Genomic DNA, 24,721 nt, shown 5'->3' with positions numbered 1-24,721 from the left:
TAACTAGTTTTCTACAGTAAGCTTAGTTCCCTTGGAGACATCCATACTTGATCATGACCATATTGGTCATGACTGGAGGAATACGTGGTAGACGTGGCAGGGCTCGTGTATGTCATTGAACCTACGAAATAATCCCAAAAGTCCCAATTGGATGACATTTACCACTAATGTCTGACCTTGCCGCAAAGGCTGGGAGGAGAAGGGACTGAAGACACCATTGCTTGTACTAGTAAAGTCAGTAAACACACACTCAAATGTACAAACTTTGGGACACAGGCAAATAAAGGGACAAAAATATATTTTTGTTTGTTTTGGTTGGTTTTTGTTTTTTTTAAAGGGAGGTGGGGGTTTGTAAACAAAGTTCATAAAAGTACAATTAGCATAAACAAAATGGAAATCATAAAAAAAAAATAATAATAATAAAAAAAAAAAAAAACAAGCAGAGAAATAAAACCCCTGGGCAGAAATAACCACCATAAAATAACAGTAAGAAAAGGTATTTTAAAACATTTTAATGCTCAATCTCTCATGGCTTCGCGACGCCGGTTCCTCGCACGGAAATATACCTATTAAATGGATGTCAAAGCTGACAAACCAAACATGAAGGAAACATAGCAACACAGATCAAAAATAAATCATTAAAGAATGGAGATCCCTGCAAAGATTCCAACCTGAATGTTACTTATAGAGCCCAGGAGGAGGGATCCCCGTCAGCTACCCCGTGGTCCCTGCCAGATATCTGCACTACACATCCGCAACCGAGCTGTGCTGGTCGGATGCTCCAGAGAGCCAGAGGGGGGAGAGCAGGAGGAGAAGCAACGGAGAAGGCGCGGCGCCGACATAGATTCAGATACGTCTAGCCTGACATTTGTTTCACTCATAGAGTCATGCAAAGGTCCGGCTTCATGTGCTGCCTCGGTAGTCATAGCAACTCAAAGGGCTAAATCCTTCGAAGAGGAGGTGGTTAGAGCGTTACACCGCGCGCGTCTGGCTGGCTCAGTTGTTTATGAGGGACCTTTCTGCCATTTGGTCTTGACAGAGCGCATTAAGCTGGATTCAAGAGGCCCCCCCCCCCCCGCCCACCCCTGCTTTGATCAAAGCTGGTCGCAGGGAAGCAGAGGTGTCTCTGTGTGTCTGTAATAGTGTGTGTGTGTGTGTGTGTGTGTGTGTGTGTGTGTGTGTGTGTGTTACCTGTATGTAAACTCCTCTTGAAGTAATCCTGGGCTGAGCTCCCTGTGTGTGGAAATATATGTGTTTATGTGTTGTTTGGAGTGTACCTGTGTTATTTCCCACCATACATCCTCTCAATGTCTTCTTGGTAGTGTGTTTTGAGTTCCTTGCGTTTCAGTTTGAATGCATCAGTGACCAAACCCGTCTCTGGTGTCCAGGGCTCCGCACTCAGCCGGATCTTCTTGGGAATCTCAAACCGCTCCAGTTTTGCTGGTTGGGGGAGAATCACAAGTCAGCCTGACAGATACGGTTTAACACGGGTGCGAAGTCTGGCACGAGGATACCACACTAAGTCTGAAGTGATGACTTGACAGAGTGTATCACCAGCATGTCTCACTTCAGGTTTCTTAACAATGTTGTACTGGAAAGATAGTGAGGCTTTTTCCTCCCCTACCTGAGATAGCAGCCTCAGTAATGATGCGGAGGACTTCTTTCTCCATCTGGGAGCTGTTGCAGATCTCTTCCCATGTGCCTCTTATTTGCCTCTGCTCCGCCAGCGTCATCAGCTGCTTGTAGTTAGGCACCACAAAGCTGATCACGTATGATTGGTCACTAAACAACAGGAAAAGAATAATCTTCAAGTTTAGTAATAAAGAGGTAAAGAAAGGAAGCAGGTAAAAATAATTTTAAAAAAAAAACAAGAAAAAAAAATAGCTGCCATGGTATTACATTGTTGGATCTGCATTAGCAAAGAGTTAAAGGTCCTGCGATGGAGTGAAGAAATCAAAGGTGACCGCCCTGAGTCAAAACAGTGACCCACAAGCAGTGATGTATATTGACAGAACTCAATAAAGGAGGGACAGACTGACAAGTGTCAAAGTGTTAAGCCAATCCATCTCTCAGTTTCTACCCTTAAGATTGATCTCTAGAATGTTCTATGTCTCCAGATAAGAGGAAGCACCTGTCTCATCCTTGAAACCTGGGTAATCTGGGAACACCAGCCTGTCTCCATCTATACAGACATTGCCTTACAATGGAGGACAGTGATCACATGAGCTAGGGAAGCCAGATAAGACAGACAATATAGTTTAACATCTCCTGTCATAAGCTCCCTGGAGCTCTACCAAAAACAGGTTGTTTTGTGTCTGTGTCTTCAATTCACTTCAATGTCAATGACCCTCTCTTCTGATTGGCTGGCTCTTTTCTGAGTGACACACGCCCAGGGCAACTATAGATTTCCTCCGATTTTGCGGCTTAATTTTTTCATCCTCATAAAAGCCTAGACCGCCTGCAGGTGGACATATGACATAAGCATGAATTTGTGACATCACAAATTTACAGATGTCCAAACAGGACAGTTGCTGAATGCAGGCTGTGAGTATTTCTTTCTTGAGCATTTTGACACTTTCACAGTATTTACAGCACCTCGAGCTGCTTTATAGTCAAAAGAGAAATGGAAGAGACAAAACTGAATTTATACAATATGGGTCCTTTAAGTCTGGAGTCAGAAGTTCGAAGATTTCCATCAATACTTTTTCCCAGTGTCAAGACACAAAGGAATAAAGAGGTTCAGAGAGTGTGTGCTGGATTTTACCTGTTGGCGTAGGCACAGATATTGTCTATGAACGGGCAGTTCTTCAGAATAGATTCCACTTTTCCTAGAGCGACGTACTCTCCAGCCTGCAGTTTCACCAGGTCTTTCTTGCGGTCTTGTGAGAAGAGAACAACTATCACAATCCTATTCGATTCAACACTTTTATCACAAAAACATACACTAGTTTGTGGATTTCCCACCGATTATCTTGAGGCATCCGTCAGGGTGGAATTCTCCAATGTCTCCGGTGCAGAACCATCTCTGGCCTTTCTCATCCACAAAGAAGTCCTCATGGATCCTGCCCTCACTTTTGTAGTAACCCATGGATACATTGGGCCCACCAATCAAAATTTCTCCTCGTGGGTTGGGTTTGTCTGTGCTGGAGTAACCACCTGGAGGAGCACAGAACTCGTTGATTAGAAAGAAAATCTGGCTTCTCTCAGGATTGATTTCCTGCAGTTCCACTCACCCTCCTCCCAGTCCTTCAGTGTGAACTCTGAGCAAACCAGTGGCGCACCAACCCGTCCTGTGCTGTAGTCCCACACTGAAAATACCAGCAAAGGCTTAGCATGGTAAATATGAGCAATTATGCCAAAAATAAACAAGCTGTCTATTAATAATTGTTCCCCTTTCAACATCCCGAAGTGCAAACAGCCACTCTTTCACATTTTCTGCCGTCTTATTCCCCCCCCCCCCCATTACCCCTCTTACCCTCACTGATTGTGCCAGCTCCACAAGTCTCCGTAAGGCCGTAACCCTGCCCCACGGGGCAGCACAGACAGATGTTCATGAAGTGCTGGGTGGCAGCCGAGAGCGGAGCTCCGCCGGAGAGCAGCACCCGCGTGTTCCCACCCAAGAGCGCACGCACCCGTTTGAACACCAATCTGAGAAACAAAGAGAGAATTTACAGCAGGGGGATAATATGAGAGAGGTGGATGGGACTTACAACAACAACAACAACAACAAATACTGGAAAAAAACACATTGAGAGTTTTCAAAATCAACACAGCGTCCAGATATTGACTCATACTGGGGAATGTTCTGTGCAAACACAATATCAGAGTCAATACTGCCCACTGATTCACACAAGCTAGAGAATAATTCCCAAGACCTTTTGTAGAGGTTTGATGTTAACAGGGCTTAGATGAAGAATTTGTGCCAGGTTATGATTAGCCATGTAGAGAAAGGTTAATGTTTGCTCATGTATACCAGAGAAAATAAATGTCAGGAGTTTTTTTTTTTGCTGCAGGTTCACGGGGTAAGGGGGTGTAGTGTGTGTGTGTGTGTGTGTGTGTGTTACCTGTCACAGAGAGGCGTGCTGTAACCCTTTGAAATCTGCTCCATCTTGTAGTTGTACGCCAACACAAAGAGCGTCTTCTGAAGTTTGCTCATCTCCTCCACTTTGGTCATTACGTTCTTGTAGATACGATCCATGATCTCCTGCACACACCAGGCCGGTAGACTCTCACATATCACCGTTCACATTTAAAGTGCACCCTCTCTGGCCACGCTATCACCGGTGGACATTTTTACAGCCTGATTTTTAGTGTGATACATAATGACTGGTGATGTGAAAGACTTACTGGTACAGCAGCCATGAGAGTAGGTTTCAGCACACTGGTGTCCCCTTTACTGCCCTTCTTGATCTTCGTAGACTGTGAAAATAAAACAAGACAACTGGTCAGCTGATTGGTCAGTCAACACCAAGGTGGGTACGTGAGCTTTAAAATTGACCGCATCCTGAATGGATAATGAATTTATTGTGGGGCCAGTGTAAAAAAAAAAAAAAACAGGACAGGATTCAAGTAGGACCTTTCAGAGAACATCATGAAAAGCCTTGAATTCTGCTTTGTATTACAGTGCACCGTTAAGAGAGAGAAATACAACACCGACTGGACACAAAGTCTGTTTGTCCGTTCGTGCACTGACCTGGTTGGCGAGAGTCTGAGGGGAGGAGTAGCCGATGCGGCAGCCATGAGAGATGCACACCAGCTCTGCGCTGAGCTCTAAAACGTGGGCCAGGGGTAGGTACCCAATGTAGGTGTCCGTCTCGCTGCCAGCATAAAAATCAGCAAATTAATTAACAATAGACACTGTGGAAAAATGACTGAGATACAAAAAAATAGCTCAGCAGTATGAGAAGATAAAAAAAACAAACACTCAAAGAGAGGAAGTGTCAGAGAAACAGCAGTGAATTTGATATCGGCATACTTCAGGTTTGGGATTCGCTCAGCCATGCCTGTGATGCCGGCGATGATGTTGCCATGGGAGATCATGACACCCTTGGGTATGCCTGTGGAGCCGCTGGTGTACATGATGACGGCGATGTCCGAGGGTACTGGCTGTCTGCGTTCTACTGCAACTATGGAGACAGAAGAGCAGAGGGGAGATGATTAGAGGAGAAAAAGCTCAAACCGACATTGTTAGTTATTCGTATGAAGACGTGTTTGGTCACTAAAAAAAAAAACTAAAATCGAACTATTGGTGCTAAATGTAAAAATAAACTTAACATGTTACACATTGAACTATTTACATGATTAAAACTCTGTCCTATCTCCTCTGTGGTTCAACCTACAGCTGTTGGTCTCAGCAGAGACATTCGAGGATTCCCAGTTGCGCTGAGAAACACAGAATTGTGGGTATTTTAAAGAATGATTCGCGCAAGCAGTTTATTCACAGGGTCATTTTAAATGACACAAGTAGAATAAAGAGATTTTGATCAAATATCACTATTTTAAGCTTAGATTTGATTATTTTTTTTGTTTGGTGCATAAGTAGTTCAAAGACTGCCTGAAATGTGAAAACCTGAAAATAATGACTATTTTTACATTTTATGGCTATAATAAATGGTGTAATTTTGGCAATGTTTCAAAGAAAACATGCCTTTCAAACCTGCTGGCTGGTTGTGGGGTTCAGAGGGTTAAGTTATATATTGAATTATTATTATTACTATTTTTTTTATGCGACTGAAGGACAGTTGGCTCCAATTATTTTATGCAAGTTAATATTTTGTATGTTTTGTGTGCTCTATTTACTGTGAGATTTTTTAGAATATTCCATGTTTCTTTTCTTTATTGAAAAAGAGAATAATTAAAAAACATGGCTGCAGTGATTCCAGAACACCGATATGGTTTCTGTTTCCTCTCATTTTCCTAAAATCGCAGCATTGGGCAAGTGGTGATTTGATCTCTTGCTGACTCTGTCAGGCACAGCACATCACTTTAATTACACATTATGGTGTTGGCTTTGTATTAAGCCTCCATCAGTGTACTTCCATTTCCCCGACAAAATTATAAATCTTTTTAATCACATTGCACAAATACTTACTATTGTCCGGCTTGGATCCCATCTCCTTCACTGTGTTCATGTTGTAGACCATGATGCCTCTGGGCATGTCTAGCCAGCTTGTGGGTTTACTGTCCACTACGATGATATACTTCAGCCTTGGCACATCACACAGAATGGCCTTGGATGTGGGGTTGGATGTAAGTGGGAGGGGGTATGAGGAGGAGGAGGAGGAGGAGGAGGAGTGAGTGAGTGAGTGAGAGGAAAAAGTAATGAAGCAAACTGAGCTTCTAATCGGGCTCTAATGTTACACAATAAACAACCAGTCATTTAGTCGCCTTTGTTTAACAAAGTACACATGGTGGACAGACAGATGATAACTGTGAGCAGGTACCTTGAGACGGTTCTGAAGGAGGTCTTTGCTCGTGATGATGTGCGTGACCTCCGTCTCATTCAGGCCGTGAGCGATGGCCATGGGCCCAAGAGTGGAGTATAGGGTCACAACTAGGAAGGTCAATCACAGTGAAGTTGATCAGTCATCTCAAGGGTTTTACTGCAGGCTGAAGAAGGTGCGAATACACATGTCTGTGCTTCTGTCACTCACGTGGGAAATTGTACATGAAGCAGGCCTGAGCTGTCACGAGCCACTCAGCTCTGGTCTCACAGAAGATGGCGATGTTACACTGAGGCTTCTGACTGAGAGCTGCCAGACCGCTGCCGAAGCACTTTACTGCATGGTAGGCTTCCTCGTACGAGAGCCAGTTATAGTTCCCCAGAATCACCTGCAGAGGGAGATGCAGCATTAAAGTCGATGCCAACATACGACACCAAACAAGATCTTTTCTGGGACAGTTTTAGTCTACAGGACAAACATGACCCGAGTGATGACAGCCATGGTATCCATCACATTGATGGATCAATAAGTGCACTGCTTTGCAATGCGAGGAACAAGGAGATGGGTAACATGGAGCCCATGCAAGATGTTGCAGGCAATAATAATCGTTGCTGCGATACTGAAACCGATGACTCAAAGTGCTTCCTTTTGGTACCAGTCAACGTTATTCATATGCAGTCAGTGAGTGCCATCTACAGGGCTGTGGTGGCAATGCAGGTGTTAATTCAGCAGAGACAAAGGACCAGTGCTGCTCTTCCACCCACATCCCTCCCAGTGTGCACAGCGGCAGACTTAGACACAATCAAACTTCCTGTAATCCAACAGATTCACCTCACACTGCAGCTCCACACCTAAATGTGATGAGAGGACCCACCCGTTGACTCGACTACATCCTTCCTCCTGACAAACCAAACATTTAAAAGTCAAATGAAACAAGGTGCATGAGCAGCGGGTCCATGTCTCTCACCTTTTTGAAGATCTTGCCGTTAGGCTGGATCTCGTCTTCCTCACTCAGTACCTCCCTGGTGCCCAGACAGTCTCTCTGTGGAAACTTCTCCGTGGCGTATTCAAACATTTTGTCCAGGGTGTCCACCCCGGGGTGCAGCCATGCCACCAGCTTCTCTTGGCTGTTGATGGCTCTGTAAGGCCCTGCCGGGTGTCTGGTCACTGAGCGTGCCTTGATCCGGCGGGCTCGTTCCAAATTGGCGCCAGCGCCGGAGAAGAAGTACCACGGTATGAAGGTGATAACGGAGTACACCCAGACGACAGAGCGGAACACCTGCAGCAGCAAGGGGTTCAAATCCTCCTTCAACTTCATCTTCAGGGATGAAGTCGGTGGTGGAGATGAATCAAACCCAAAGAGCAACGACACACTGTGCTCGTGTCTCCTCTGGAAGTATTCTGACCCGACGCTGAAGGTTCTTGCTGACAGACCTGCAAGACAGACAAACAACATGAAATTTTAGAAGCGTAGTCTGGAGTAAAGACGTGTCAGCACATTTTGAAAGACCGAGCTGCAGAGAATGCGAGTAACAGCCTTCTGGTAAATGAATCCCTGCTTGCATGAAGACCGACTCTGCCTATTCTTAGGCTGCTTCTCGGTCAGCGCTATTTGTCTCACTGGCCCAGCTGCGCGGAGGACGGCCTTACACGATGCTACAACACTTAGCATGATCAACATTTAAGAACAGAGCTTAGTTCATGAACTGATTAGCAGATCAAAAGTGAACTTCTTCTCTTGTGTGAAGATTTTCTACTTTTCTCCGTTTCATTTGAGTGCAATTTTGGTTGTTCGGAAGACTAAATAAACAATATTAAAGTAACACTTTACATCATTTTGACACATTTTGTCGAAAAATAAGTGTGACGACCTAATGGAGATAATTGTTAGCTGCTGCCCTACTTGAATAAAATAGATCATGTAGATCAAACGAGCTTTGATATATTGCTGGAAAAGACAACTGTTGATTTTCTAAGATAGTCTGCATCAGGAGTGTACCATGTGCTGTGCCCGTCGCTGCTCTAAGTAGTTTGGCAACAGTACAAAAACCGTTGGAACAACTCGGACCGTCTCGTGGACAGCTCAGCTATTAGTAGTGTATGCTTAAGGCCAGAGTGTAATTTGCAGTGTAACCATGTAGCAGCCACAGAGCCTGTCCACGCTAGCACTCTCGCTAGCAGTGACTCATTCTGCAGCTTACAAGAAGAGGCCCAGAGGTCACATGGGAGGGTTAGCCTATCCTGGCCGAACTAATGTAACAGTACTGGTAAGAATCTCGCACTGACCGATGAGGAGGGCTGCTCCAGGCTCCATACAAACATAGGATACAAGAAACTGATCTGATTGACTTCAGGTTAAGTGTGAGCCAACTAGGTAACCCAATACTGGTCACCTGCACTGCAGCACACTCTTGGGCTCCATTCAGGACTCTGACACCAGAGCCAGTGCAACATTATACTGCACAGACCAATGTTTTTGTTGCCGCACATCAACAGGCGGCTGCCTCTTGATGTTCACTATTAATTGAAAGCAGCATGTGTGCCTGTGGATGTTTATGCACGTGCTCCAAACTTCCTCCTCTGGATACTTCAACAAATTCATGACTTTTAACCTCAGAAACAAACCCAGAAAAAGCCTGTTATTGTAAAACGAGTGCGTAGGTGCTGTTTTTGCCTGTTATCTACCGTTAAACTACATATTTATCAAGTGCTGTACAAGTAATAATCGTGTTTTTTTTTTTTTTTTTTTACTTCTTACTGAAGAAAATATTCAGCTTACGCAGCTCCAACTCAAAACCGCAACTGCCTTTGTGATTGAGTTTTTTTTAATCTAAGCACTGAAGGATGAACACGTCTCACCTGTTCCACAGCAACTGACACATACCACAACCAACCAACAGAATCCCACTGTATTTGGACAGAGCGAACGCACAGACACGCTAGAGGCAAAGCGAGGTGGGTGAAAAGTCGCCCGGGTTTGATTTAACACTTGTAGTACCAGTTAAGTAAGTGTGTACTTTACTTTGAACAAGGTAGACACACCCTCTCCTCATCACTATTTCACCAGTGACATGATGCATGATCAAAACTATATATATATATATATATATATATATATATATATATAAAAACATATTTGGAAAGAGAGTGAGTAACATGGAGCTCACAGTTACAATGACTGAACAAAAATGTAGTTTTACAGTAACCACACAAATTATTCAAAAATGTCATCATATAATTGTAATGCTACAAAGCTGACACATGCTTTACAGCACTATTAAACAAACACACAGGTGAATGATGTTTTGACATGGAAATGATCCTGCGTTCGATATCAGTTTACCGCGTTACCAGGATAACTCGAGGACAAGAATGTGAGCCAGCAGACACGGGACAAGAAAAAAACACGAGCGATAACGACGGTATTTTATTCAATGATGCAGCATTAAGCCTAAAAATCGCATTTGAACACTGAACATGTTGTCCACAGTGCCAGTGTGTGAGTGAGCATCAGGAAAGCAGCATGATGCTAAAATGTAACTTTCCCACTCTACAATTAGAATTTGGGAACAATTTAATTCACAATAGTCTATTTATTCAGCGCTGATTTGCTTGTTGAGCTGTCAACGTTTGTCATACGCCTTAAGAGAGGCGCAAGCTACATCGTCATTATCAGTGCTTATATGTGTGTCCTTATCTTAAAAGTAGATCAAGCTCAAGACTGCTGGAGAGGGATACATCGTGGGCCTACAAGATGTTTATAAATGTAAAATGCTACCCGGAGAATATGACCTAATATCTCAGGTATACAACTCAAGATGGTTGAAAAAAAAAAAACAAAACAGAAATATGTAAGGGGCATACTTGCTGGCAGCTGGTAAGGAGATTCTTACCATGAAATCGTAAATCACCCGGCTTTAAATGCATGAGTGAACATAACAATGGTCATTTACAGAATGGAGACGACAGCAGCTTTTGTCAGTCATAAACCAGAACAATTCGAGAAATGGGTTTAACTATGCGAGGAAAGACTTTATCTTCACAAATCAATGAATAGGTTGTAAAAAAAAAAAAAGAAGAAGAAGAAAAAAAAAAGGATCAGTTCCTTCCTACATGTAGTTTTTGTTTCGCCTTGGTTGTTTACATAGTTTTTCTTTTTTTGTTTACTGTGAGTACATACTTTTGAGCATCTTTGGGGATGTATTGGCAGTGATATACGCAAGCAGTACAGAAGTGCAGCTTATGGAAATGTTTGTTTGATTGTGAAAGTCAAAACAGAACACACACACACATATATATATATATATATATATATATATATATACATACATATATATATATATATATATATATATATATATATTTAAAAAAAAAAAAAAAAGTAGATAAGATCACAAAAAGGATCAGATAACCTGCACATAATTTTAGATATCGTATCACAAGCTGACTAGTAAGCAGACATGTTTCATTCTGGACAGCTAATATCGTGACATTATTTCACTCCACGCTGTCGGACGTAGTAAAAAGCTGGCGAGGCGACATCGAGATTAGCAGCTAGCGTGGACAGCTCAAACACACACACACACGAGCAGCTAGCGGAGATAGCGCTTAGCTTCAGCTAACCAGCTGTTGTTGGCCCGCTGCTTGTGGGAGTAAAAAAACAAAAAAACAACAACAAAAACTGTTTACCGGCACAATTTCCCTGAGAAATTAAACGGCGACCGCACGCACGTCGTGTCGTGCACGAATCGTACGGCGTGGGGCCGCCGAGCGTCACCGGTCGCTAACAATCAAACATCTGCAGGAGCAGCCCGGATCCTCACCTCTCTCCTCAGGGCGCTACGCCAGAGTTGCCGCGGGACCGGACGGTGTCTTGTGTTTATCCTCGGAACCAAAGCTCCGGCGGGAGATCCAACATAATCTACGAACACGTTGTGTTCGCTTATAAATCGGAACCGTAAACGCGTTACGGGGGGAAAAGAAACAAAAAAAATATACTGCAAAATTAAGTTGAAATTGTGGAAAAAAAAAAAGAAAATCTGAGCATCACCGGGCCAGCGTTACCAGCCCGGAAGTCGCTGAATGACGTCGTGAGATTTCTCCTTCAGCGATTGGAGCGTTGGAGGTGGCGCGTGCTTTGGGGGGAGGGGCGTAGGGCGGGGGGGGGGGGGGGACGTCAGCGAGGTTACTCGCGGTCGCAGCTGTCCGGACTGTCATTTAGGTAGACAGCGCGCAAACCGACACAATGTGGCGGGTTTTACACCCGGGTTTCCGGTTCAGTTGAACGGGCCTGCCGCTGGCCGACCCGCCTTCGCGACCCGTTTGCTGAACAGGTTTCTATTTTCCGTTTTTTATTATTATTATTATTTTTTTTTTTTAGTTCTTATCGAGTGTTAACTCCATTGTGCCAAGGAAGAGCTCCCGAGAGTGTGAACCAGACAAAAGTGTTGTGAGGAGGCAACACGTATGGTAATAAAACGTGCAACGCAATTTTGTGTACTACCTGTCTGTGCTGGACTGCAGTCTCTTGTGTGGTTATTTTGGTATTACGGACATTCATTTGGCTATATCTCTTTGTGGACTCGTCTACCTCCTACCTACTGTAGCAATCCGTGGACCAGCTGGAACCGCATCAATTTGCAATGCAAACAGCGGTGGAAGGAGTAGTTTACTCACAACTAGTCTGAAAGAAAAGTAGCAATACCACAACGAAAAATCATAAAATAAAATAAAAATACATGTCATGCATTCAAAATCTTACTTAAGTAAAACTACAACAATTGTTTCATCTGAAAAGTAGTTCTTAAGCTGTCAAATAAATGTATTGGTGTAGAAAGTACAATATTCCCCTCTGAAATGGAGCGGAGTGAAAATATAAAGTAGCATGAAACGTAAATACTCAGTACAGTACAAGTAGGCCTACCTCTAAATTGTACTTAAGTAGGCTACATGTACTTAGTTACTTTTTCCACTGCTGAATGCACAAACTTTAAACGGGTAAACCATTGTTTTGAATAGGACACGTAGGTTTACAGGTTATTTAGTTTTATTAACCGAGTTGACAGAATCCATTTTTAAATCGGCATGCCTATTTTTTCTATCAATTATTTGTAAACAAATTACAACTGTTTTTTATCAAAAACCAAAATAAATCAACGGATGATAAATGCAAAATTAAAAATGTTACACAAAAGTGAAAAAACACAAATCATATCCATTCATATTCACTCAAAGACCCAGCATATTAAACTAGCCTATACAGAAAATATTATTTCAAGAAAACCTTGGCACCAGCAAGCTCCCAAAAATCCAATGTAATCCTACTTTAATGAAGACATTCAGTCATATCGTAGGCTGCTTATTAAAATACATGAAGATAAAGTATGAAACCCTCTTTGAAGTGAAGTTCAGTTCCTTCTGTGGTTGTATATATGACTGAGCTCCTTTCAAGTTTTAAGTGTAGAAAATGTAGTCGTATAGACTGTAAAATTAATTTTGATCTGCTGGTAGTGCCAATACATTTTCCTCATCTTTAATCAATCATACATAACTGCAACTGACTTTTACACAATTTTATTGAAGCACATTGTAAAGTAAGACATACGACATGGTTTTAACACAATTTATTCTCATAAAATCTGTCGTAATTATCAAAATTTTCAACGAAGGTAGTTGACGGAGAGTATTGAAGACGTGCCGTTTCATGTTTCTGGATAATTTTCAGTGAAGTTTGGAATAAGGGTGCAGGGGACGTTTCTCTTCCTCCTATCTATCTGTCTCCAAACTTTTTGGCCTTGGTTCGTTGCTATTTGTACATCTCCCCCAACTTATCCCTTCTGCCGTCATTTCCTTTCCCTATTCAATTGTGTTTTCTCATTTGTATGTGTTAGCCTAGGATGATGAGGGAGACGGGAATGATCCAGATGAGGAAAATGAGCGTATGGAGATGAAGCTGCAGCCGGTAAGAAAGCTCAGGAAGGACGCTCCTCCTTGAGCTTTCTCAGCTTTATTTTAATCCCTCTAAAAATGTAGCAGATAGATAAAAACCATTGATTTCCCTGAAATGGAATCATTTGACAGGCAACAGCCCTCATAAAACAGTCTGCAACAATGTATGTCATAGTGCTACTGTTGAAAATCAATGTAACCTGGCCCATGGCAGTAACTGGTGACCATTTACAGGAACGATATAGTCAGATTGCCCTAAATTTGGTTGTTTACTTACCAGCACAAAAAGAAGCTGCTACCAAAAAGAGCTGATGGTGGTTGGTGTTAAACATACCGGCATCATTCACCGGTGTATTTGACCAAGACATTGAATGATACTTTGTCGACCACTCTGACAAAATGTATAAAGCGTACATGTGGGATGTTGGGTTTATTCTGAAGAGAGAGACAGGCAAAATGTAAATGCAATAACAAACAAAATGTAAAATTATTTAAAAAAAAATTAGTTTATTTTTAATTTAATAATTTAAAGGGCTAATCTTTTCTTTTCCTGCATTATCCCTTTTCTACACCAGAGGGAGTGAGTGTGCATTTTTATCATGGGTGTCCACTGCTCTCTTTCATGCTATTTATTATTGTTTCAACTTGACAGAGAGAAAATCCTACAGGGATTGTTTGTGAGACAGAGGACGGACAGAGGAGGACAGTCTTCTTCGACATCTCAAGATCAACATGAAAGTAAAATGTAAGCTGCGTTTCACACTTTGACCCTGGACATTGATCCCTTCTCACTTGTCTTTGGACTTTTCACATGCTTGTTAGGCCATATGTCCTTACACACATATCCTGACAAATACATGCACGCAAACACACATAAATCACACCTTTTCCACCACATACACACACACAAGCTCGGGGCACGCACATCCAACACAAACGTGTGGTCACATGACGAGCCAAAGTGCGTACAGACGGGTGATAATCGCCCTCCTCAGGCTATGTCTTTGAGGTCGTGATGGGACACAAACCATCAGAGGGCAGATGTTACGAGTAAAAGGAACACTTTCATCTCTTCTGTGAAATATGTGTGTCCAATCTGATAATGACACAAAGTCACACTTTGCACACACTTAAAACAAGACGCAGGAAGAGAGGAAATGTATCCTGCAACTGTCTGTTTCTCGGTGACCCCTTCTCTTTTGACATTGTGGCTAATGGCAGCTCCCCCGGGATCCACCTATGACAACCACAGACCTGGGTCATGTGACTATTTCCTAAATTGTACGTTTCCTTCCTGTTTTTGCCACTTTAAAAAGACTGGAAACACCACAAAAATATCAACTTTAACTGTTTCATTTCACTCTTCAAGTTAAACAGGTAAATAAATAACTTTTGAACCCCTGGCTGATTATGAAGCCCCTTGACGTCCAGTTGGACTTATAGGGAAGAAGGAGGGGGGGTGCGGGGGTGCGGGGAGGGGGTTGTGTGGGGATTAGGGAACAAAAGGATCCTTCTCTGTCATCAAAGAGGATCTGCTCTCAACTCATCCCCTGCTCCGTGGCGACAGCTTTTTATTTTTCTGGAGTGGGAGTGACGGCTGGAGGGAGGAGGGAGGGTGGGATACGGTGGGAGAGTTTAATGGTAGGGGATGCAGATTTCAAAGTAATCTTTAACTTTAAGCCCTGCAGTCCCCATGAAATGAAGCCCTCTGCCCCAGACACAGTGTTGCCTATGGCTCCCAGTGGAAGCCTGCCACCCCTCCTTTTTCTCTCTCTCTCTCTCTCTCTCAAGCTTTTGTCATGGTGGCCTTTAAGTGGCATTACTCACTGACTGGATGACCAAATGAAGGAGTCCCTTTGAGGGACCTGAAAGAGATGGATTTTAACTCCCGAGACCAGTGTCGCCTCTTAAAACAACACTAAGTGGAGATAAATGCCTACTGTGATACTGGCATTCAGCAGATATACAACCCAAATGGAGACATCTTCTTTAATCATAACTGATCTAATAACTCAAACCCTTTGAACTGACAGCATTGTTATTATAATTGTATAAATCATGAAATGATTGGTGAGATGAGAAATATGTTTGATGCCTAATTTATATGAAACAAATCCACAAAAAGTTGATTTTGTATCCCACATTTCTGCGTAACCAACATCTTTAAGACTGATTTGGGCATGGACCAAGTCGTTAGTGGAGTTAATGTATTCTTACAGTTTATATGACTTAGGAAAGCAAATTTAAGCCCATCAGATGACTTAAGACCCCTGGGAGGTCATCTGCACTTCCATTGTCACATTACTTTACAGCACTACTTATTTGGGCCCCCTACCCCAAAGTTATTTCTCTCATCTTGTGAAAGCTCATGTCCCCTCAGGGTCACTGACCTGGGATCCCCTGCTGACCCAGTCCACCACGGGGGACTCAGTGTAATCACACAGAGGTAGTTGAGGTAAACAGGTTCCTGTCACCTTCACAATAGGTCATGTTGTCAGAAATTATGCACTGACAGAAGATTATAAATCAGTCACACATCAACAGCTGGACACATACATGCAGTATACACACACACGCACTCTTGTATAGTAGCTTTAAAAGACCTTATGAATGCCATGCCAAACTTTAAAGATGTATTGTAATGAAGTTGTAGTTTTTATGGACTACTTGCAGTTAATTGTGAAGTTTTGCTTGAGCTGTAATGTTTATACTGCCGTCTGTTTTTCAAAAGTAAATATTTGGGCTTTTCATTGTAGGAAAATCACAGGTGTTACTAATAACACTTACAATGACTCTGTTGTATTCAAGTGTCCTGAAACCATGACCAAGTGTGACGTGACCAGTGAAGTTTTCAGATCTCTTACTTAGGTCAAAGTATCAAATACAGCAATGTAAAAACTCCTACTTTACAAGTAAAAGTTCTGCATGAAAAATCCTACTATCTAAGTACTACCAGCAAAATGTAGTTAAAGTATTAAAGTAAAAATACTGGTGTGGGCCCTCTGACTGATATATTGTTATACATGACACCATTAGATTATTGTTCAGTGTGTAAGCAGCATGATACTGTTGTAGCTGCTGGAGGTGGAGCTAGTTTGAATAACTTGATATCCAGTTTTATACACTGGGAGAGCAGATAAATATAAGGGCTCTTTAGATGATTACTAAAGGAAGAAGTTACGATCAACAAATCTGTTTTCAGTTTTTGCACTTTTTCTCTCATCTTTAAATTTTTACTGAGATACTGGATAATTTGAATATTAATTCAAATCAAACCATGTGAGTAGTTCAGAGAGAAAAAAAAAAAATCTATATTTTAACTGTGTAAACCTCAGACATCTGAAATGTGACCCAGACTAGACACTGATTTTTGGAAGACAAATAGGTTGGACACCACTGGATTAATCTTTGATTAAACCACTGTATTTTCACAGCTTGTTATATTCTTCATTGTGTCAAATCTTCATCTGAAAATTAACTAAAGCTGTCAAATAAGTGTAGTGGAGAAGAGAGTACAAGATTTTCCTCTAAGATGTGTATCAGTGGAAGTAGCATCAAATGAAATTACATAAGAAAAGAACAAGTATCTAAACTACATTTTAAGTAATTAGTAACGACTGTACTTGATTAGTTTCCACCTCTGACAGTCACCCAGGTATTCTATGATCATTAGAGTCCTGCACACAAATACTGATTGAAGCACCATAAACACACTGAAATAAATAACAGAATAAAAAACAAAATTGCCTTTTATTATTCTCAGGTTTAGTTTGTGTCTCCTTGTTCTGCAGCCAGAGGTTTACATTATGTGATATGGGGGGTAAATGAAGTTGCTTGCCTCAGTGTCAGGTCGGTACTTCAGCATGCACATTAACCAAGTTAGAATGAGCGAGAACAGGGCAAGGACACTGGCCACAGACAGACAAACTGGACCGACTGGCGACGAAACGTGGTTGAAGTTATGGACAAAGATGAGGCCCAGAAATAAGAGAACCACCATGGAGAGCAGGGAGAAGATGGCGCACCCTAAACCCGTCGTAAACGCAACGTCTTTGAAGCTCTTCCAGCTGTCGTTGGTCTCCTGGGAGGAGGTCGGCGGGGAGACCGTCTGCTCCTCTGTGTTGGATGAGCTCACATGCTGATGCTCTTGAGGCGGGAACGCTTCAGTCAGTGCGGTGTTGTTGGAGAGATTGTGAATCTGATATTCCGGTACCGGAGATCGGTGGCGACACACGGGGCAACCAATCCTCCATCCTCGACCCTCCCTGAAGTGCAAAGTTTCCAGGCACTCCTGGCAGAAGGTGTGGGAGCAGCTAAGCAGTTTGGGAATGTGGCGGTCCAAATCGAAGTAGTTGAAGCATATTTTGCACTCGTATTCCTCGCTGGGAAATGCGTCAGGCGCAGCAGAGCCACCGCTGCCTCCTGTGCTGTCCTCCTCCGCCATTTTCCGTCCTGTGGCTGTATAAACACGGCTCTATTTGGCCAGACTGTCCTGTTTTATTTGATCACACTATCTAATTACACAGAAGATCAAATTTCACCGGCATACATCTTTTCCGTGGTGGAAATGACCGGATGGTAAGAGCTGAGCTCTCTTCTTTCCCGGTAGCACTCAGAGCTCCATCCGGTTGTTGCGTCAACAGACTTGATGTGTGACCGCCTGGAGCTCAACCCGTGGACAGGGTGCAGGCGAGGCTGCATCGTGATCATACCACCAAAACTAACCAGTAAACGCCCCCCCCCCCCCTCAAACAAAACAACAACAACAACAACAACAAAGACAAAAATTCAATCAACACACTCGCTCAAATTGATTTCCCAGTTTGGTCACCTGGTCGATTTGTCACAAGCGTGGATCATGTGTATGAGGTGGATTTAATAGTCCCATTTAACCGTATAATTAAGAATTTAGCGCCTGCAGTGACAGTTCAGGGCACCGCGTTGATCCCCTTCTGAATTTCAGCACTGCGGGCAGTGGACAGCGCCAAGCAGTCCGATCAGCGATGACACCTTCAGCTGCAGCTCCGGTGTCATGTCATATGAACCTTCATAAGCTGGATGGCTGCAAACGACCTGGCTTTGTAGATATCAGTTTAAATAATGTACGCTGCTCTTATCTGATTTGTAGTAAACCTAAAAAAAAAAAAAAAAAAAAAAAAAAAAAAATGCAGGTTTTCTTGCAGACATGCATGTCGAAACGGTCGCTTTCATGCAAATGCTACGAGGCCTTATATCCCACATATAATTAAACTCACTTCCCATGGCTCAATATCCACTTGATGTAGCTAGGCTATAACGAGATTCCAATAACAACCTGACGATCTACTTCCTACCTATCACCCAGAGGTTTCAGAGGCTTTGCTGCCTTTGATTATATGACAATTTATTCATGTTGAAAATTCCCATTCCTAGTATTTAGCCAACTCTACTCGCATCCTGTTGCCCCTGTTACCAAGGCAAACCCATGGCGCAGATACACTTGTATGATACTGTTAAACACAAGTGTTTAATGTCTGTAGTTCCCATCCATAAACCCATATCATGTGGCCTAACATCAGTCTGTAACATTTGGTCCACTTTGAAATGTTCTTGTGAAAGCAGAAATAATCTAAAAACCAACTCCGAACCAATCCAGTGGGGCGATCAATGTTCAAAATGTGTGGGGGTGTTTCATGGTGTCAAACTGATGTTGAACTGACGTGTCCCCATATAATCAGCAGTCATGTGCCCTCTTGTGGCTGAATTTATGCCTGCATGTTTGTACAGTGATAGTATATACTGATGTGTAGTAGCTTGTGTCTAAGTGAATTACAGTTACATGAAATTGATTACATTTTAACAGTGTAACTGATGAGTTAGAGTTATTAGGGAAAACAGTAAATTTTATAAAAAGATGCTTTTGATGTCACTTGTTGATTCAGACCCTCTGTTGAAGATCATGTTGGAAAAGTCAAAATAAATTCACTGACATAGCAATCCTAATAAAATACTTGATGCTAATCATGGAATTAATGAGGAGTTTTGTTTTATTCTACAAGCCATTACATTCATTAGTAAAATAAATAATGATCACATGTAGAATGTGTTCAAACATGGAAATGCAGGAGGGATGTGTGGTCATGTGTAAAGGTGAATTTCTGACAACATACATTAAGTATCGCCGGTGCCAAGATTTTTAAACAAGGTAACAAAAACAAAAACAAAAAAACAAAAAAATCCTCTTTTCGCCCTGCGTTCCCTGTGTTATGAAAACAAAACTTGCTGCCATTTCTCAAAAAGTTGCTGAGTGCGAGACATTCAGTGAAAAGGCATCCTTGCACTAATATGACTGAGATAGGTGTCGCATCATTGATTACAGTGCTTCATTTCTGTGGCGTAGAACTTGGTGGAGTTCCAGATCCGCATCTTTAAAACTGGTTCAATAACATCAGTGTCACTGACTCTGACTTGTATCAGGATACTATTTACTCTCTATTATACAGTTTTAAATAGTTGGAAGTAAAATAGCTGGGTTTTGCTGGAGTTCTTCATATCTCCCTCTGGTGATGGAGACAAGGAGACTCGCTCTTCTCCTCATCTCTTCTCCATACAGCCCCATGTTGACTGATTTCCGGATATTTTTGCAGGTAGAATTTAAAAATAAATAAATAAATAAAAACACCAAGGACTTAAAGGGTTAAGGCTTCAAAAATATTGTTTTTTTTTTTTTTTTTTTTTTGGGGGGGGGGGGGGCTATACTTTCATACCCCCACAAAAATATGTACAGCAAATTTATAATCCTTGAAAATATGCAGTGGTAGAAGAAATATTCAGTTCCTTTACTGATGCAAAATTACTAATATCAGACAATGATAGTACTGCACAACAAGAAAAGTAAGTATTATCAGAAAAATGTACTTAAAGTATCAAAAGTAAAAGTACACACTATGCACAACATGCTCCCCGCCAGCGTTTTACCATCATATATGATGTTTTGGGGATTAATATTATTGTTGAATTTCTGTATTTTACTGTTGTAGTTAATTTGAACTATATACAGCTAGTTAGTTTTATCTACAGTAATGCGTCATAAATAAGATCATCATTTCTTTGTAACGGTGTTGTCCTGTGAGAACCAATGTATTGTTAAAATGTCAAAAAGCTCAGAAAAACAGTCGTTTTTTAAAAGTTTATTTAGCCAAAGAAGTAGGAGAATTTTCTCAAACTATAAAAAGAAACATTTCATCTTTCAATAATCAGAAAACCCTACGTCAAAAATCACCAAATTTGGAGATATGTGGTTTTCACTCAACATAAAGGATATGAAAAACTGTAATCTAAAAAGTAATTAAAGCTGTCAGACAAATGTAGTGGAGTAAAATAGCAGAATATTTGCCTCTAAGATGTAGCGGACTGGAAGTATAAAGTAACATAAAATGGAAATACTCGAGTAAATCACAAATTTTGACAGTATTTGAATAAATGTACTTAGTTTCATTCCACCACTGAAAATATGTAACAAATTGCAAACAGGACTTCATTGTGTATTCAACATTTTGTGATTCCAAAGAAAATAAATATTGCACGATACACAGTGATTTTTGCAGGCCCTGCAGTTGTACATCACCTGTCATACAGATTGTGAACACCAGTTCACTGTTTTAAACGTCGACATCATTGAGCCTGCACGTGTTTTTGCACTTGATTTATCTCATAGATCTAAAATGCACATAGTTTCTTTGGGGAAGCAGGAAATCCACCTCACTGTGTTGTCACAATAGCAGATAACATGACTTTCCTCACACACACACACACACACACACACACACACACACACACACACACACACACACACACACACACACACACACACACACACACACACACACACACACACACACACACACACACACACACACACACACACACACACAGTGAAGAGTTTAGTGTTGTTCTGATAAGAATCTCACTGGAGGTGACACTGCATGTTCATCATGGGACCATAAACCATCAGCCCAGTGGTTTTGGTTCTCATTTGCTGAACTATTAAAGTAACCCTGCATGTCCTGAGGCTGTATGATTAAAAAAATGCTACGCTTCTCTTTTGGTTTGTCCTCCCTCACCTGGGTTCACCTTACGTCTCTTTGTTATGATAACTGCATTCAGTTTGAGTTCCTGCTGAAGTTCTGTGGGTCACATATATTTGATAAGATCAAACACATCAGAAAAACAGAGCCTCTTTTGGTAGTGCTTTGTAACGGTAACATCCCAAAGCTACTAATCAGAGAATGGATTTCCTTCTTCTGTAGCTGCGACGTTTCGGAGATATTTATCTCATCGACGGCTTGGCCGTTCCTCTAATGTGTTTCAAACAATGTCCGCTCTATAGTCTTTATGATGTAAAGTTCTTTCAGGTTGTCGTCACTGAACTGCTGCAGGTTAATAAAGGAACAATGTCAAACATAACTGATGATGTATCACGAACAGAAACAGAAAGATGCAGTCGAACCACACGAGCAGTCTCCAGTGTTTACATAAAACATGGTGTTTATTGCTTTAAAGTAGAAAAACACAAAGTCTTTATTTCTTTTATGGAATTTATGCAAGAATAAACTGTTGAATAATTATTATGTTTGAATAGTATACTATTTAGAAGATTTAAGACCCCCGTCTAATTTAGAAAGTATGTCGGCATAACTTGTGACTAAGAAATATTTCCAATTCTGTGTTTAAAATGTTGGAAATAAAGAGTTGTCAGTAGTCGTCAAAGCCTGCCCGATAATAAACCCTTGTAAAACTGATATTGTGGCATGCACAGTAATTCTAAATTCCCTCACACAGCAGTGGCATGAATCTCTGAAGGCTAATAAACATTAGGCACATGCTGTTTTATAGCCGACCGTTATTTTAACTACAAAATAAAGCCAATGAATACCCTAAATTAGGGTTATTAAGGTACCTATCACTCTGCCATGATTATAGTTTTAGAATGAGTTGAAGCTACAGCATATAGCTCATGGTCAGATAATCAATGTGGGAGTCTGATTCCTTCTAAATGTCTCTATATTTGATCTGATATGGTCTAAATCATGAGTGCTGAGCAGTAAGTGGCTCTGGAGAGAATTGAGATTTTTCCCATATTATAAATAGACCTCTGTGAAGTATAGGGCCTTATCGCTATAGGGCCACAGCCAACATCAAAACCAGCTTATTATACTATTAGACTAACTTGATCTGCAGTGGAGACATCGAAAATGATTGTGTTTCGCTAACGTGTATGATTCAGAAATATATCTCCAAAAAGGCCGCTGGCTTATTCTATGCATATACCTTGTAATGCAACATGCTGTTTCTTTTCGGGGCCATTTTGTTCTTTATTTTTGATGCATTTTGTCCACCACCACCGCACATTTCTGACTCAGCTTACCCCTCTAATTGATTTGACATGGTAGATCCAATATCCTTTTCATGATAGTCAAACTTTAGTATAATAACTTTCTATCCCCCTCCATTCCTACTTTTATGGACATATAATGTTTCCACATGTTGTGTCCTCTACATCACTTTTTCTTTCCACACAAAGTTTTACAGAGGGAGTCAAATATATTGAGCTGCATGCTGTGGGAATCTGCAGCGAAAGGGACAGAAAAATGACTCTTCTGCCATCAAGTTGAGATGTTTTAAAACAAGGATAAATAATATCATCTTATGACCTCTGAAATGTGGTGTTTTTTTGGTTTTTTTTTTTTTTTAACTTTCTAGCAATCATCAATTTGTCTCACCAGTTAGCACCATCAAAACAGCTGACTTTGCTTGTTTATAGCAGAGAAGTTTCCATTTATTTGTGTTGTGAGGTTGTGACAATAGTCTTTTCTGGATTATTGTTATGCTCAGACAGCAAATGTATTGTCAAACCTGATGGTAATCAACGCATTACCCGCCAAAATGATGCATAAGTTTGTCATATAGAGGTCATGACCAAGTCATTCATGGAATGCAGATTGAGGCCTCAAACGGAATCAGCAGTAAGAAGTCCTATTCCTGGGGGAAAAGGAAAAAAAATGTATCGGTCTATTAAACACGCCTAATTATTATAATTATCACAACTCCAGCAGCTTCAGAAAAGTCAAGTGATCCCTCGTGTGCTTCTGTGTGTCTATAATCGACCATTTGCACGGATGTGTTACACTGCCGTGTGGCTCGACCACGGGTCCGCGCGGCACCTATTGTTAAATTAGTGCAACTATTGGATGACCGTGCAGCGCTTTTTGCGTGGGGTGTGGTGGAACTCGTGAAAAAAATTAGATCCTGCTCTCCACGATGAGAATCCCCCGCATCCACACCAGATTTCTCGCCTGAACTCCATTGTCTGGTGGAGTGAAAAACCTCTCAATATTGCCTGCAATATTATAGTCGGTGATTTATGAAAATCAGGCACTGCCATGTAGCTTAGTTTTTTGTGTTTTAGTGCTCAATTTTACATTTCGGGATTAAGAAAATCCATCACAAATTACAACTTTAGGAACTGATCCCCACAGTGCTCTACTTTTAAATAGGCTAAGTGGAGTATAGGTGTAGGATGATAATAATAATAATAATAATAATAATAATAATAATGATGAGTAGACCTATATGTTAAAAAAAACATAAAAAAATAATGCTAATAAAAACAAATACAACAACTTGGCTCCCACTGTTTATGGATAAATATGAATACACAGTATGCTCTAATAATTGTTTAATTCAATTCAATTAAAATTAAAAAAAATTGTGTTTCTTAATATGTTTCTTCCATAATATTTACTGTCTTAAAATAGTGTGTGTGTGTGTGTGTGTGTGAGAGAGAGAGTGTGTGTGTGTGTATGTGAACCTGCAGTATCATCAACGTATGAATGCTATCCTCTGATAGGTATTTGTATTTTAGACAATCTAATTCAATGTAAGCCCAAGGAAATGACGTAGTCTATATAAATTAATATATACATATGCTGATATATATGGGCCTATATATTCTTATATGTGGTAGTTGGGCACTATAATCTACCTGTGCCCGTCACTACGGTCCTGAAGTGTCCTCACATGGACAGCAAGGAGTATAATACAAATCTCAATCGAGGCCGAGAAATAACTATCAATGGGATGCATTGATTTAACTTGTTTTTATCATAAGTTGTGGTCTTTGAGAGAAGTTTTAATGCACAGAAGCTTGTGACACGACAAGCTGACCTCGTGAGGTCAATCCTAACAGAAGGGAGTCCTGCTGTCCAATCACAGAGCTCCTCCTGCCTCCGAACGTCCGGGTCCCTGGCCAATCAGCGCGCGCATCGCGCAGTCAGAGGGGACAGCGAGCA

The 24,721-nt window shown here is 41.3% G+C and overlaps 2 protein-coding genes and 1 long non-coding RNA gene across 4 annotated transcripts; 1 reads left to right on the top strand and 2 right to left on the bottom strand.

Annotated features, from left to right (window-relative positions):
- Positions 1–1,080: 1,080 nt before the first annotated feature.
- On the bottom strand, positions 1,081–11,517 carry LOC138614697 (fatty acid CoA ligase Acsl3-like). Of its 2 annotated transcripts, none has more exons than XM_069688261.1 (15): positions 11,267–11,517; positions 7,411–7,877; positions 6,654–6,831; positions 6,444–6,553; positions 6,092–6,230; positions 4,976–5,126; positions 4,694–4,817; positions 4,348–4,419; positions 4,065–4,204; positions 3,476–3,648; positions 3,234–3,308; positions 2,965–3,156; positions 2,765–2,879; positions 1,625–1,782; positions 1,081–1,440 (listed from the first exon to the last, which is right to left on the bottom strand). In XM_069688261.1, exons 2-15 carry the CDS (start codon positions 7,759–7,761, stop codon positions 1,283–1,285), a joined length of 2,136 nt encoding a protein of 711 aa, XP_069544362.1. In that variant the 5' UTR covers positions 7,762–7,877; positions 11,267–11,517; the 3' UTR covers positions 1,081–1,282. The 2 variants fall into 2 exon arrangements, with proteins under 2 accessions (XP_069544362.1, XP_069544363.1); XM_069688262.1 differs by lacking the exon at positions 11,267–11,517 and adding an exon at positions 11,133–11,153.
- A 157-nt stretch (positions 11,518–11,674) lies between these two features.
- Positions 11,675–14,839, top strand: LOC138614704 (uncharacterized). The gene is made up of 3 exons (XR_011310325.1): positions 11,675–11,912; positions 13,339–13,404; positions 14,044–14,839. It is a non-coding gene; the product is annotated as an uncharacterized lncRNA (long non-coding RNA).
- Positions 14,840–17,122: 2,283 nt separating this feature from the next.
- Positions 17,123–18,091, bottom strand: LOC138614703 (RING finger protein 228-like). The gene has a single exon (XM_069688269.1). It carries the CDS (start codon positions 17,833–17,835, stop codon positions 17,191–17,193), a length of 645 nt encoding a protein of 214 aa, XP_069544370.1. The 5' UTR covers positions 17,836–18,091; the 3' UTR covers positions 17,123–17,190.
- Between the last annotated feature and the right edge of the window lie 6,630 nt (positions 18,092–24,721).

This window comes from Brachyistius frenatus, unplaced genomic scaffold, assembly GCF_029030835.1.
Source record: "Brachyistius frenatus isolate BFR_SWC_R1_liver_20210118 unplaced genomic scaffold, ASM2903083v1 Contig_552, whole genome shotgun sequence".
NCBI classification, from domain to species: Eukaryota; Metazoa; Chordata; class Actinopteri; family Embiotocidae; genus Brachyistius; species Brachyistius frenatus.
This window is presented reverse-complemented; position numbering and strand designations above follow the sequence as displayed.

Coding starts and splice junctions, on each gene's coding strand:
- LOC138614697 (XM_069688261.1), bottom strand. CDS start 7,761: ATGAAGTTGAAGGAGGATTTGAACCCCTTGCTGCTGCAGGTGTTCCGC. Junction 6,231..6,443: donor TCCTTCAGAACCGTCTCAAG/GTACCTGCTCAC, acceptor CCCACATCCAAG/GCCATTCTGTGTGATGTGCC. Junction 1,783..2,764: donor ATCTGTGCCTACGCCAACAG/GTAAAATCCAGC, acceptor CCTGTTGTTTAG/TGACCAATCATACGTGATCA.
- LOC138614703 (XM_069688269.1), bottom strand. CDS start 17,835: ATGGCGGAGGAGGACAGCACAGGAGGCAGCGGTGGCTCTGCTGCGCCT.